Source organism: Lepidochelys kempii, chromosome 9, assembly GCF_965140285.1.
Source record: "Lepidochelys kempii isolate rLepKem1 chromosome 9, rLepKem1.hap1, whole genome shotgun sequence".
Classification (NCBI taxonomy): Eukaryota; Metazoa; Chordata; order Testudines; family Cheloniidae; genus Lepidochelys; species Lepidochelys kempii.
The window spans coordinates 11818458-11832897 of record NC_136388.1 but is presented as its reverse complement, the minus strand read 5'-3'; the positions used below and the strand labels follow the sequence as shown (position 1 = coordinate 11832897).

The 14440-nt window shown below is 43.2% G+C and overlaps 1 protein-coding gene and 1 long non-coding RNA gene across 2 annotated transcripts in view; one reads left to right on the top strand and one right to left on the bottom strand.

Annotated features, from left to right (window-relative positions):
* LOC140917151 (uncharacterized) overlaps window positions 1-3188 on the bottom strand; it is a 31161-nt gene extending 27973 nt beyond the window's left edge. Inside the window, exon 1 of the long non-coding RNA XR_012160723.1 lies at window positions 2985-3188. This is a non-coding gene — a long non-coding RNA (uncharacterized LOC140917151). The remainder of the gene's footprint in view (window positions 1-2984) is intronic.
* LOC140917150 (mitofusin-1-like) overlaps window positions 3094-14440 on the top strand; it is an 80758-nt gene continuing 69411 nt past the window's right edge. The window contains 6 exon segments of the mRNA XM_073359322.2: window positions 3094-3192; window positions 4445-4775; window positions 5817-5885; window positions 6736-6843; window positions 8846-8977; window positions 9307-10236. Coding sequence (XP_073215423.1) covers window positions 5828-5885; window positions 6736-6843; window positions 8846-8977; window positions 9307-10236 — 1228 coding nt within the window. The 5' untranslated portion in view covers window positions 3094-3192; window positions 4445-4775; window positions 5817-5827.

Genomic DNA, 14440 nt, shown 5'->3' with positions numbered 1-14440 from the left:
ATGCGAAATGAGAATTAGGACAAGACATAAATATTCTCTCATAGCACTGTTAACATCTTTAATATCTACATGTTGGCTTCTTGACAGTGACTCTCTCAAGATCATTATTACATAGCCATTTTTTTCAAGGTATCCCTCAGACTGCACAAACCTTGCTAGCATGGAATCCCACCCCAACAAACCCTGGTTTGGTCCTAGGTAAGCTCCCATAGCAACGTTCTAGGGGTAGTAACATTCCAGTGGAGACACTGCTACTTAAAGTGACAATTCTTCCCTTAACCCTGGCAGATAAAAATATAAGACACATCCACACAAATGAACACACACAAATACACTATTCTGTGAAGTGAAAGGTGGCACCTCTAGCAGTTTAGTGCCCCCCATGGCGTGCTGGGGCCTTGGCTCGGCATTGACCCAGAGGGAAGAGTAGCACCAACTGAGTTACAACAGCACCTTTAAGAAGCAGCAATCAGTTCCATAGAATCCTAGAATATCAGGGTTGGAAGGGACCTCAGGAGGTCATCTAGTCCAACCCCCTGCTCAAAGCAGGACCGATCCCCAACTAAATCATCCCAGCCAGGGCTTTGTCAAGCCTGACCTTTAAAACCTCTACGGAAGGAGATTCCACCACCTCCCTAGGTAACCCATTCCAGTGTTTCACCATCCTCCTAGTGAAAAAGTTTTTCCTAATATCCAACCTAAACCTCCCCCACTGCAACTTGAGACCATTACTCCTTGTTCTGTCATCTGGTAGCACTGAGAACAGTCTAGATCCATCCTCTTTGGAACCCCCTTTCAGGTAGTTGAAAGCAGCTATCAAATCCCTCCTCATTCTTCTCTTCTGCAGACTAAATAATCTCAGTTCCCTCAGCCTCTCCTCATAAGTCATGTGCTCCAGCCCCCTAATCATTTTTGTTGCCCTCCTCTGGACTCTTTCCAATTTTTTAACATCCTTCTTGTAGCGTGGGGCCCAAAACTGGACACAGTACTCCAGATGAGGCCTCACCAATGCCGAAGAGGGGAATGATCATGTCCCTCCATCTGCTGGCAATGCTCCTACTTATACAGCCTAAATTGCCGTTAGCCTTCTTGGCAACAAAGGCACACTGTTGACTCATGTCCTGAGGTTCCTTCCAACCCTGATTCTATGGGGCCCTAAGGGACATATAGCGTCCACTGTAACCCTTAGGTCCTTTTCTGCAGAACTGCTGCCTAGCCACTTGGTCCCGAGTCTGTAACAGTGCATGGGATTCTTCCATCTTAAGTGCAGGACTCTGCACTTGCCCTTGTTGAACCTCATCAGATTTCTTCAAGCCCAATCCTCTAATTTGTCTAGGTCCCTCTGTATCCTATCCCTACCCTCCAGTGTATCTACCACTCCTCCCAGTTTAGGGTCATCTGCAAACTTGCTGAGGGTGCAGTCCATGCCATCCTCCAGATCATTAATGAAGATATTGAACAAAACCAGCCCCAGGACCGACCCATGGGGAACTCCACTTGATACTGGCTGCCAACTAGACATGGAGCCATTGATTGCTACCCGTTGAGCCCGACAATCTAGCCAGCTTTCTATCCACCTTATAGTCCATTCATCCAGCCTATACTTCTTTAACTTGCTGGCAAGAATACTGTGGGAGACCGTATCAAAAGTGCTCCTTGGGGGAAGGGTGTTTATTTTTTTTTTAAGATAAAAAATTAATAGGATGATCATTTAAAAAGAAGAGAAAATAAAATACAGCGTCAGTGGGAAAAGTAACTCCATGGGCTATCAGGCTGGGGATGGGAGTTTGGTTGGGTTTCTCAACCACAGGGTCCATCTATAAGGGCTATGTGGGGGAACAGCTCCCTTGGGTAGTGTCCGGATGAGGGTGGGATCCCTTAGTTCTCCTGAGGATTCCATATGTAAGAGTGCTATGGGGAAAGGGCTCCCTTAATTTCCTTCTGGGGTTGTTCCCCCCCCAAGGAGATTTCTATGCATATGGGGTTGGGTTCCTTTGTTCCCCTGGGGGAATGATGGCATGGCTATGGGCATGGGTTCCTTCAGTTTACTTGGAGAAGGTGGTTCTCGGGGCTGGGGGGGGTAGTTACCTGTGGTTAGCGGCATGGCTTTTGGGGTGGTTCTCCTGAGGGGTGGGTCCTCTGTGAGGGGTGGCATGGCTATGTGTCTGCACTGGGTCCCCAGTGAGGGTATACTATGGAACTGCTCCTCTGGGGGTATAGATATAGGGCACCATGGTAACTGGGCTGGGCCCCCAGGGGGTATGGCAATGGGGCAGTATGGCTATAGGGCTGGCACCCCAGGAGGTATGGCAATGGGACTAGGGCCCCGAGGGGGGAGGGAAATGGCTGGGGGGAGTATGGCTATAGGACTGGGCCCCTGGGATATATTGCTATGTGGTTAGGGCTCTGGGGCGAGGGGAATGGCTGGGGAGCTATGGCTATAGGGCTGGGGCCCCAGGAGGCATATGGCAATAGGGTTAGGGGCCCAGGGGCGAGGGGAGCAGCTGGGGTCCCAGAGGACATATGGCTATGGGGCAGCATGGCTTTAGGGCTGGGGCCCCAGGAGGCATATGGCAATAGAGTTAGGGCCCCAGGGCGAGGGGAGCGGCTGGGGGGGGTATGGCTATAGGGCTGGGGTCCCAGGGGACATATGGCTATGGGGCAGCATGGCTATAGGGCTGGGACCCCAGGAGGCATATGGCAATAGGGTTAGGGCCCCGGGGGGAGGGGCGTGGCTGGGGGGGGTATGGCTATAGGCCTGGGCTGCCAGGGGACATATGGCTATGGGGCAGGGGCCCCAGCGGGCATATAGCAATAGAGTTAGGGCCCCGGGGGGAGAAGAGTGGCTGGGGGGGTATGGCTGTAGGGCCGGGGTCTCAGGAGACATATGGCTATGGGCGGTATGGCTATAGGGCTGTGCCCCAGGGCGGGTATAGCTATAGGGCTGTAGCCCCAGCCGGGGTGGCGAAGGGCCTGGCGGTTACCTGGGAGGGGGAGGGCGGGTTCCACTCCACAGCAGCCTGCGCGGCTTTCCTCCCGCCGGCTGCGATAAGGCGGCGGTGCCGGCAGGGGGCGCAAGGGGCTCGCCTACAGGGTGGCTGCGCCTGGGCCTAGCCCCGTCCCGCCCCTTCCCCTGCGGCCACGGTCGGTTCCGGCGGCGGCTGGGGCCTGCAGCAGGGCGCGGAGCGGAAGGTGAGCGCGGGGTGCGGGCTGGGCTGGGGTGGGGTGCCGGCCCGCCCGGAGTAACCGCGGACTCCTCCGTCCCCATGGCCCCGCCTGGGCCCCCCCCCTTCCAGCCCCTCTTCTCAGCTTCTGGCCCCAACGCTGCCCCCCCGCTGCCCCATCGCCCTCCCCACGGGCCCCCGTTCCCGGCCCGCCAGGCCGCGTTTGCTCTAAAAGTCCCGCTGAACCGCGCAGGGCAGCGCGCCTTCCCTCCCCGGCGGCCCCGGCTTCCCTGGGGACTTTCAGGTCCCGCTGGCAGCCTCCCGGCCCCGCGGGTTGCCGTGTGGCAGCCCCCGGCAAGCTTGTTTCCCCCCCCCTTTCATTGTCCCCCACACCCTGGGGGGCTGTGTCTCATGGGGTGGCGGGGGGCAGCTTCTGGCTTAGCTCTGGGGCAAGGCTCCTAGCAAAGCTCTCTGCGTATCGGTACAATCATGTCTAAGAAAACCCCGCATTAGGTAACCGCTTCTTGAGGCCAATTAAGGCGTAGACTCCAAACACCACCCCCCCCCAAAAAAAAAAAAGCCTTGACTTCCCCCTCTCCAGCCACCTTCCCCCCAAAACCTGCGGAAATAGGCCCTGGGAGGCCCACAAACGCTGGTTGTGTCAGACCAGCAGAATAGAGTTCGAGACAAAGTGGGGTTTCATTAAAAATGTCCTACCTGTCCCCTCCCATTTACATCTGGAGCTGTTAGCTCTAGTGATCCCAACTTTTTGAGGTAGAATATGGAGCTGTTTCTTTCCTCCTTAATCTGTTCTCAGAATCCACTTCTGTGTGAGCTCCTCTTCCTCCTGACTAGTCAGGCCACAGTTGGTGTCACTGCCTAGAAGGGAAAACATTGTGTTTTGGGTCAGGCCCTGTATATGTATGTTGAGGCTGAGGAAGACCCAGAATATGATGTGTTCTGAGATTTCACCTCAAAGGAGGCTGTGTTCTATTGATGGCCAATATGTCACAGCTATTTCAAGAATCATCTCCATCTGTTTGTCTGTTGTAGGCTAATAAGGGGCAGCAAAAGGCAACAAGTTTCTGCAGAAGTTGAAATAAGCCCCTTTGATATATATATCTTGTATGACTCCCAACTTTTTATATTGCTTTCTGATTGATCTCTGATTTCCCTGTATTTGTCGGTATTTGGGATACTTCTTACTCTGATATTTTGCACTCCATGTTTCCAGGATTTTAAAATATTACTGCTGCATAACTTACGTTTTTCTCTTGCAGATACTTTCTCCACATTTGGATGTTGTATAGCAATCAATTTCTTAGATATTAGTCCTCTTGCTGATATTGAAGATTACCTCTAGTAAGTTGGGTGGGCCAGGGCTCTTTTTAGTGTTTTCAACATGTAAACATTTTATGCATTTTGGGGAGAAGTCCTCCAGAGTCTCCCCCAAAAAGCCCACTTCAGGGGTAATCTCCAACAAAAGATGGCAGGAGTTGGCTCTAAAAATGCCACTTCCTGTGTCATGTCGACCACTTGACAGTGACTCAAAGTGCTGATCGTCCCTCCTTATGGGGTGAACTCCATTACTCTTCTATCCCAAGGAATGAGGTATGAAACCAGAGTGTAGTGTGTGTGTGCTTAGCACTTGTTTCTGTCACAGTATTACAAAACTATTCGGGATGGTGGGAGGCAAAAAATGGTAACTTGAGAGACATTGGGGCTTTCAAAAAAGCCTATGTCGTTAAGAAGCACAAGTCAATGGGACTAGTGCTTCGGGCTTGTCTACACTACTACTCTTGTCGGTATAACTTATGTTGCTCAGGGGCATGAAAAAAAAACCTCTGAGTGACATAAATTACACCAACAGAAGTGCCAGTGTGGACAGCACTATGGCAGCAGGAGAGCTTCTTCCACCAACATACCTATCGCTGCTCGTGGAGGTGGTTTTATTATGTTGACCAGAGAACTCTCTCCCATTGGCGTAGAGCGGTTACATGAGCGATTTTGCAGTGGCGCAGCTGCATTGGTACAGCTGCGACACTGTAAGCTCACTAGTGTAGATGTGGCCTTAGGCACTTTTGAAACCCATTAAGTATAATGTAGTCACCCAGCACCAGTGAATATATCTAAAAAGAAAACTATGGCCCTGACTCTTTTGGTAGCTCCATATGAGCAGATGTCAGTACCCATATGGCAGCCTCACTGAAGCCAAGCCCTCTGGTCATACCTGGGTGTCTGAGGCCACAAAGTGGTAAACCCTGCTCTGACCTCAGAACCAGGTATAGCTTGGGAAGCTGCAGTACAGCGTTCTTCATTCTGCTGTAGTGGTGTGTCTGTGCCTTGATTGGATGCATCCACCTCTACAGATGAGAGGGTAGTTCAGTCTCCATGCTCGTTCAACTTAAACCAAAAAAAAAAAAAAATAGGGACAGAACATGAATTTTTATCTTGCAGATTAGTGTCATTTCACACAGAATTGAACATTAGTTTAATTTTTGTGATAAGGAATTTAGCTTTTGGGGAGTCTGTTTCTGTGCTTTGCTGGTGTACTGAGATTAATTATTAATCTTTAAGCACTGATTCATGATTGCAAACCAGCAAAAATTGGTGTAACCAGTTCTTGGATATTGTCATTTTTAATTGGTTTAGGCTGAAGCAAAATGAATGAACATCCTAAAAAGAGGAAAAGGAAGACTTTACATCCTTCACGTTACTCAGGTGAGTCTACAGCTTGAACTGTTGACACTTCAGTATGTAAGTTACTGTAACTTTCCTCAAAATAAACCTCTCTTGTTTCCTGGAAAACTAAAATGCAAGAATTTGTGAAGGACTCATAAACTAAGAGGCGAATTCAAATACATTCATGTGAACGTACACTGTTCCTTTGAAAAAAGAACAGGAGTACTTGTGGCACCTTAGAGACTAACCGATTTATTTGAGCATAAGCTTTCGTGAGCTACAGCTCACTTCATCGGATGTAGCTCACGAAAGCTTATTCTCAAATAAATTTGTTAGTCTCTAAGGTGCCACAAGTACTCCTTTTCTTTTTACGGATACAGACTAACATGGCTGCTACTCTGTTCCCTATGAGTGCACCACTGTTAAACAATTTTAAAACTGTTCCATTTAAGCCAGCCATTGTTAATGTTTCTCTAGTCATTTGCTGTTCCCCATTTCCTCGGTGGCTTTGGGAAAGCTATTTAACTTCTGCGTCCCTATCTGTAAAACGGGGGCAAAGCTACTAACACAGGTGTTTAGGGGAGATTATCAAAAGTGTTGGTCTAACTCTGCTCCCATTGAAGTCAGGGAGTATTACTGTTGATTTCAGTTGGATCAGAGTTAGACTAATGTTGAGTGCTTTTAAAAAACATTAATGTCTGTACGGTGCATTGAAGATGTAAATCATTATATAAATGCTAAATATTTTTAGTATTAGGCCATCCATGGTCTTTTAAATTTGGATGCTGTCTACATCGATGTTACCACTGAGGTAAATGTGTGTGTATTTTAAAGGTATGTGTTGCTATATCAACTTGTGGTTTAAACACTTTTTTCTTTTTCTGTCTAGATTCTTCAGGTGTAAGCAAATATATAGACAACAATGGAATCTTTTCTGATCACTGCTATAGTGTCTGTTCTATGAAACAGCCAGACATTAAAATTTCTGAAAACAGAGGTAAGATTACCTTCCTAGTATATTATTAATCTCCTCTGACAAACACTTATCTAGGTGTATCAAAGTTCTGTCCAGAAAAGCAGCAACATAATGCAAAAAAATTCAACAACTTTCCTATGTAAGTACATTTAATTTTCCACTCTCCAAGACTGGCAGAAGGCTATTAAATAATTTTATTTGAAATTCTATTTCTCAATAAGGTATAACATTTTAATAAAAATATAGAAATATTGGAGGCCTGGCAGTTCCCGGTATTTATGACAACAATTGGACTTCACAAGTTAAAACATTTGTTGAATGGTGTCAAAATAATGTAAAGAAAGATTGGAGTCAGATGGAACAGGGTGCTTTATCAGAAATTTCTTTTAACTATTTGATTTGGGCATCTAAAGACCAACTTCATTATACAAGTGCCCACTACTTAGTGTTACCCTTAAGTATAGGATGGAGTGAATGTAAGGATACACTTCCTTTCTCTCTCCAATAAAATTAACACTGAATCTCCAGCATTATAATTGAAGTATTGGAATAGGAAGGACTGTGCAGTTGGAAGCATTGGAATAACTTTTGCTCTGCCTCTTTAGAAATTTAAAATTAAAAAGGATTGTAAAAGATTTTTCCGCATAATCAGCTATAGCTATTTACTGCTAAAACTTGTTTGCGGAGAGAGAAATTTATTAGCTTTTGAATCTGTTGGTCAATGTTAATCTGGGCATAAATAATTTCTAGAGCTCTCACATAGGTCTTTGTACATATTTCATATATAAAGAGAAAACAATGGAACTCTGGAATAAATAATTAGAAACTCCATTATCAGACATTTAGTGAAAAGCTGCTTAGTGTAGAGCAAACAATTCAGTTTATACCACAATACAGGAAAACCTCAGTAAAATTATGTATTAATGGTATTTAACTCAATCAGATTATACATAATACAGTATATGGCAGTGGTTCTCAAAGCCAGTCAGCCACTTGGTCAGGGAAGGCTCCTGGTGGGCCGGACCGGTTTGTTTACCTGCCGTGCTCGCATGTTCGGCCGATCGCGGCTCTCACTGACCACGATTCGCCGCTCCAGGCCAATGGGGGCTGCAGGAAGCAGTTGGCCTGGAGTGGCGAACTGTGGCCAGTGGGAGCCGCGATTGGCCAAACCTGCGAGCATGGCAGGTAAACAAACTGGTCTGTCCCACCAGGGGCTTTTCCTGAACAAGCGGCGGACCGGCTTTGAGAACCACTGGTATATGGCACAGTCTCGAATGTTAAGATGACTATTTTTAATGTGGCATAGACTCGCTTTTTAAAATATATAAAAAGTTCAACTTCCTTGGTACCCAGCTGTGTTAGAATGTTTTTTATCAGCTGACAAAAGTTACCCTATTACATGGAGGACAATTAATTTTGCACTTTTATTGGAAGTCAGGTGTGCTGTTTTTACCTACTGGGGAGAAAAGTGAGCATCCCCTCTATTAAGTTTAATAAACATGAAAGGTTAAACATTAGGAATCTTAAAAATGTCTGGTTTTCTTTTTTGAATTATGCTGGCCAATCAAGATTCAATTTTCAAACCTAGAGGACTCTATGCTATTTTCATTATTAGATAGTATTAACCCTGGGTGCACTTGTATTATTTTTGGACACTAAGGACTGATCTTCTGCATGACATAAAACAAAAATAATGTGAGTATAGTTTGATCAGGATTGACATAGAGTTGATTGTAGCTGCCCTTCTCCTAAATGTGAAGAAGCAGCCTACAGAGACTACCAGGTCCCAATACAACGTGCTTTATCTTGATTTCAGCAGTCTTACATCAGAATCAGGATAAAGCATTGCATGTCTGGCTACCAGTGCACAGAGAAGATGAAGGCCATAATGTTGTAGGGGTGGGTATTTTGATCGTAGAATTTAGTGGGTTACATTGTGTCCACAGTGCCATCATATTACAAAGAAATTTTTAGAGAACATTGGGATATAGAGAAGAAAACCAGACTTCCCTTATCCTCATAGGTAGATTCCATGCTCCTGCACAGACCCTAGATACTGATGATGATGGCAGCCCAGTGCATGCCGGGACATCTCATTGGAGTGGGGCACAGTCGAATGTCATGGGGTTGCACTTTACAGACCCAAAAAAGAAAGGTAATTGTAAAGGTATATTTGCAGAAATTCATGGGTATTGAAAAACTTTCTTTGAATTTGGGGGAAGTGTGTGTGTGTTGTCTTTCAATGTAACTGTAATAGAAAATGTTGATCATGAAGAAAATTTATAGATCTAAACGTGTAAGGGTGTTTCATTTAGCTGGTCTCCTTATTGAAAAGAAATTTGATTTTGGTGGCTTGAGGAAAATGTTAGCGTTTTTCTTTTGTAAACTGCTACAGGCGATGAAAAGCAATATTTCGACCCTTCTGCAACTTTTAGTTTTTGTTATTTTTAAACTATGGCTCGTATCTTTTATTTTCTCTTGTAGAGAAAAGTGCTAATAATGGAATTTATAAAGACATGTGTGAGTCTCCTATATTTGGTGACAGTCCAACTGAAGAGGAGAAACCCATAGATATTCAAACCATAGAAATTTCGACTACAGAAGTTAATGCTGTAGAAGTTCATGATATAGAGACGCAAACTGTTTCACCTGAAAAGCTAGAAGTTGAAGACATTGAAGAAATACCTGTTGAAAGCTGTAAACTTTTTGAGAAGAACCAGGCCTTGAATATCACTGCTCAGCAGAAGTGGCCTTTGCTGAGAGCAAACAGTAGTGGCCTATACAAGTGTGAGCTGTGTGAGTTTAATAGCAAGTACTTCTCTGATTTAAAGCAGCATATGATCCTGAAACATAAGACATGTACAGATACCAATGTCTGCAGAGTATGTAAAGAGAGTTTCTCCAGCAAAGTTCTGCTGATTGAACATGTAAAAATACATGAGGAAGATCCCTACATCTGTAAATACTGTGACTACAAAACAGTGATATTTGAGAACCTCAGTCAGCACATAGCAGATACTCATTTCAATGACCATCTTTATTGGTGTGAGCAGTGTGATGTGCAGTTCTCCTCAAGCAGTGAGTTGTACCTGCACTTCCAGGAACACAGCTGTGATGAACAGTATCTGTGTCAGTTTTGTGAGCATGAAACCAATGATCCAGAAGACTTGCATAGCCATGTGGTGAATGAGCATGCATGTAGATTAATAGAGTTAAGTGATAGCTATAGCAACAAGGAATGTGGACAATACAGCCTCATAAACAAAATTAGCTTTGACAAATGCAAAAACTTCTTTGTATGCCAAGTGTGTGGCTTTAGGAGTAGGCTACATACGAATGTCAACAGACATGTAGCGATTGAACACACCAAAATATTCCCCCATGTTTGTGACGACTGTGGGAAAGGCTTTTCAGGTATGTTGGAATATTGCAAGCATTTAAATTCTCATTTATCTGAAGGGATTTATTTGTGTCAATATTGTGAATATTCAACAGGACAGATTGAAGACCTTAAAACTCATTTGGATTTCAGGCATTCAGCAGACTTGCCTCATAAGTGTACCAATTGCTTAATGAGGTTTGGAAATGAAAAAGATCTTATAAGTCACCTTCAGATACATGAGACAGCTTGATGTTTTTTTCTTCTGTAGTCAATTTATTAGAATTAAAATGTATTTTCCATTGTGTTGTATGGTAATATTAAATACAGTTGTAATAGAGATTCTACAGTGGATAATTGTAATGCCGGTTGACTTTTTTTTTTTTTCCCCAACAAAACATGTTTAATGACTGGTATGTTTGTTTTTGGGAATTTCCTGGTGTTAGAGCTTGGGTGGGCAGGGAACAACTATATTTAAAAGATGATTGTTCAGTCACGTGGAGGGAGTTGCATGGTATAGTAGCCATTTTAAAGGTCATTCCATCTGCTAACATGTAGTGGTATGTGTGTTTGACATGAAGAACAGGAAGGCAGCTCTTTCTGGATAAGAAAAATGGAAGAGAAAACACATTTCTATTTTCACTCTTTTAAATCTGTACTTAATTTACTGTTACACTTTAGCAAACAGCGGTGTTTGTTCTCAATGGGATTCCCCAACACACATTAACCTCCTCAGCAGCTAAGTGAGTATACTCATCCTCAGTAAAGTTCACTGGGCTACTGAAGACATGTATGCTCTAAAAAGTGGCCTCGCTGCAAGCATCCATCTAGCACTTCCCTTAACAAGCCTCCAACCCTATATTCCTCCTGCTACACTGACAAGCCCTCCTACTTCCTCCACCATAACAAATTCCTAAATTTGACCTCTCTTAGCCAGTGTTCTTGCCCTAGCCCCACATTCACACTGTGCTGTCCTTTCTCAGTCAACTGTTTGATCCCAGCTTTGCTTTTAGCTGTGGAACTGTCCCACCGCTATCCCTTCCCCTGACAAGTGTCGCATTTTTCCCCATAACTGCCGCAGATCTCCCCCTTTTTTTCTATCTCTTTCCCATCTATCTGCCACTCCGCCGTCCCATGTTTCTATTCCTTATGATGCACCCAGCTGACAAATGTTGCCTATAGAGATTATATTACATTCTAAGGGATAGTGAGAAAGGAAGCTGCTTAGGGATCCACCTAAGAACATACCCAAAGGAGTGATTTGTTTGGCAGGTCTGTGGTGCTAATTAAACTCTTATTAAAATGGGGTATGCCATTGATTTCAGTTATAGCAAGACTGAACCATAGATTTATAGTTAGCTTTACATTGTTGAAAGGGTTGAGGGAATGTGCTCTAATTCCAGAAATTCTAAAATTCCTCTCTTCTGTATCTAAATCTTTATTATGGTATATTATAAATAGTCATTTTGAAAACTTCTCACAAACCGTTTCAGATTGCACACTGCCACCCTCATGTTATCTTCCTTATAAATTCATTCCGATTCCATATTTCTGACCTGAACAATATTTAGACGTAGCATGAGAGGAGAGAGAGAGCTTAGATGTGAAAGCTATAAGGGTAAAATAGCCAGCAACTAAATGGTTGACTTTACGTTTCTGTCTGTATTGATTGTAAATTTGTAATGTAAGAAATTGTCCAATGTAAGTTTGTATAAATACAGTTCATGTGTAAAATATTTCTCTGCAGTGGTAAGAATGAGATCCTTGTTACTAGTTCTGCACAAAGTTGTGCAAGATTTACATGCTGAATTTATACAGTTAAAAGATAAAAATTGGCCCTCTTCAACCTACAGAACTTACTTGTCTCAAATACATGTCATTCTAGAAATATTTCTAGAAGTTTTTCTTTAAGTACCATTCCTAAAAAACCAACACCAACTAGCTATTCAGAAGGTATATTTGCATGTATTTAGACACTGAATTCCTTAAATTCACCTTCAAAGTTTGTTAAAATGATACTGATTTCTATTACACATTTATGATTGGATACCCTGTAAAAAAAACAAGTACTCCATAATAAATTTCCCCTTATATACTATTGTTTCAACTATAAATTACAAAATATGCTTGAGAATGCAACTTCTTTTCAAATATCTTGGTAGTGGCAGGGAGTTGGCATACCTAGAAGGAACGTGCTTGGTAACTTGAGTAAAGATAGACATTAATAAATAGTCAGGGTCTCTATGTAGTTTATAACACTGGCTTTGTCTGTGATCACAGATCTTTATTTTTGTTAAAGAATATGATACAGGTTTTAAATCAGGATGCACTGGGATTTTGGGGTGACTTTTTAAATTTACTTTAAAGTCAGATGCCTAACTTGCTTCTGCAGTCTCTGTTAAGAATAAATTGGACCTGTCCTGACTTTATTGTATTAACATGGTTTTATTAGAGTGTATGACAGAAATCCCATTTCATGTTTTAATGGGCTTGCTTAAATCAGTTTCAATACAACAGTGATATTTTTATGGGCTATTGAGGTATTTTGGATACCACTCACCTTGCTGGTAGCGTAAAATGGAGATAAGAATTTGTGCCCGGTTCAGATTTGGGAAATCAGTTTCATCCTTGGAGGTGGAGCTTGGAGGAGAGAATGCCTGTCACTCTCTTTGATTTCATCTTACTGACTCAAAGAATGGCATTGATAAACTCTTGAGGAGAAGCCACTGTGATGTGGGACCTTTCAGGGAATGGGGGAAGGGGTATGTGCGTGTGGTATGTGAAGAGGTGCATAGGATTGCTGGGATGGGGAAGAAATGGGTGCATTTGTACAGAGCAACATTGTATCACCCAGGAAAGATAGTCTAGTGGATGGAGCACTGTAGTGGGACATGGGAGACCTGGGTTTGATAATTCCTGACTCCTGGATGTCCTTTGGCAAGTTACACAGGGCATATCAGGTATCAATTTCTCATTTGTAAAATAGAGATAAAATTTACCTGCCTCACAGAAGTGTTAATGGCCATGAAGCTCTTGGATACTACTGATGAGGATCATATGCATACTAGATAGGCAGATCCAAGCTCCTGTTAGGTGGAAATTTTATAAGCAAGGGAATAAAATAGAGGTAAAAGATTTGACTCTGATCTCAATATTTTTCAGAAGATGAAAGGAAGTTAACACGAACCGGTGATGTGCTATTATAGGTCAACAGGAGCAGAAACTAGGAGAGTTAGTGAGTAGATTTACAGGCTGCAGGAAGAATATGGTGATTGAAGATAGTAAGATAAATAGACTAGTATCTGTAGGGAAGTCAAAAGGCTAAGTAGTATGTTTGCAGCTGTTGGGGAAAGTATTCAAGTTTCCAACTGAAGGGGAATAATATATCTGTAGCTGTTTTATTATGACAGGATAGTTACAGATTGAAAAGGAGCTGTTTGATATATCAAATGCGAAGTGCATTATAAAATGGAAGTCCAGAGTTTTGAAGAAGAGAATAAATTTAGTGTGTGAAGTGACTTTAGTGCTCATGAAAGCTAGCTTAGAGGTCCTGGAGACTGATAGTCCTCGCTACCCCCATGGTCCCACAGTTTACCTCAACCCTGGTCGAGAGAAACCATCTCTAAGAGTGAGACGAGAATTAAGTTCCCATTAGTCTTTGGTGTTTTTGAGGCTGCAAACAAGAGTGCCAAATCCTGTTGTGATTTTTTTTTTTAATGTGGTCACCTGTCTACTAGAGTGACACCTCTAGGACGTGTTTGTGTCTGTGAGTAATGGTATTGCCAAATCAAAACATTCAAAAACCCTCAGTTGAGCTCCCCAAAATTGAGATTGACTTAAAAATAATACATATCTGGTTCTTATCCCCTTCCTTCTGGTCACACACAAGTCGTGTATTCCAACGCCTCAACCAGGAGGGCTAAAAATATTTTTTAAATGAAAGCTCATAACTCCAAGATTGGGGCTTTAAGAAAAACACTAATTATTACAAGACTCTCAATAAAATACATCCCTATTGGCAATATTGCAGTAAACAGTGTATGTTCTCCATGAACACCCTCAGTGCTGGTTGTTTGCATTACAGTCTGTGAGTTGATGTATAGAATGTAAAGACCTGTCAGTGCTCTTTAGTCTTTGAGAAGATTGTTTTTGGGATTTGTCATTCATATGTATGGCTGACTTTGATTAAGTTATGGCTGGTGCTGATAGTATGTAGAATTCCAAAGGGGTGGCTTGTTT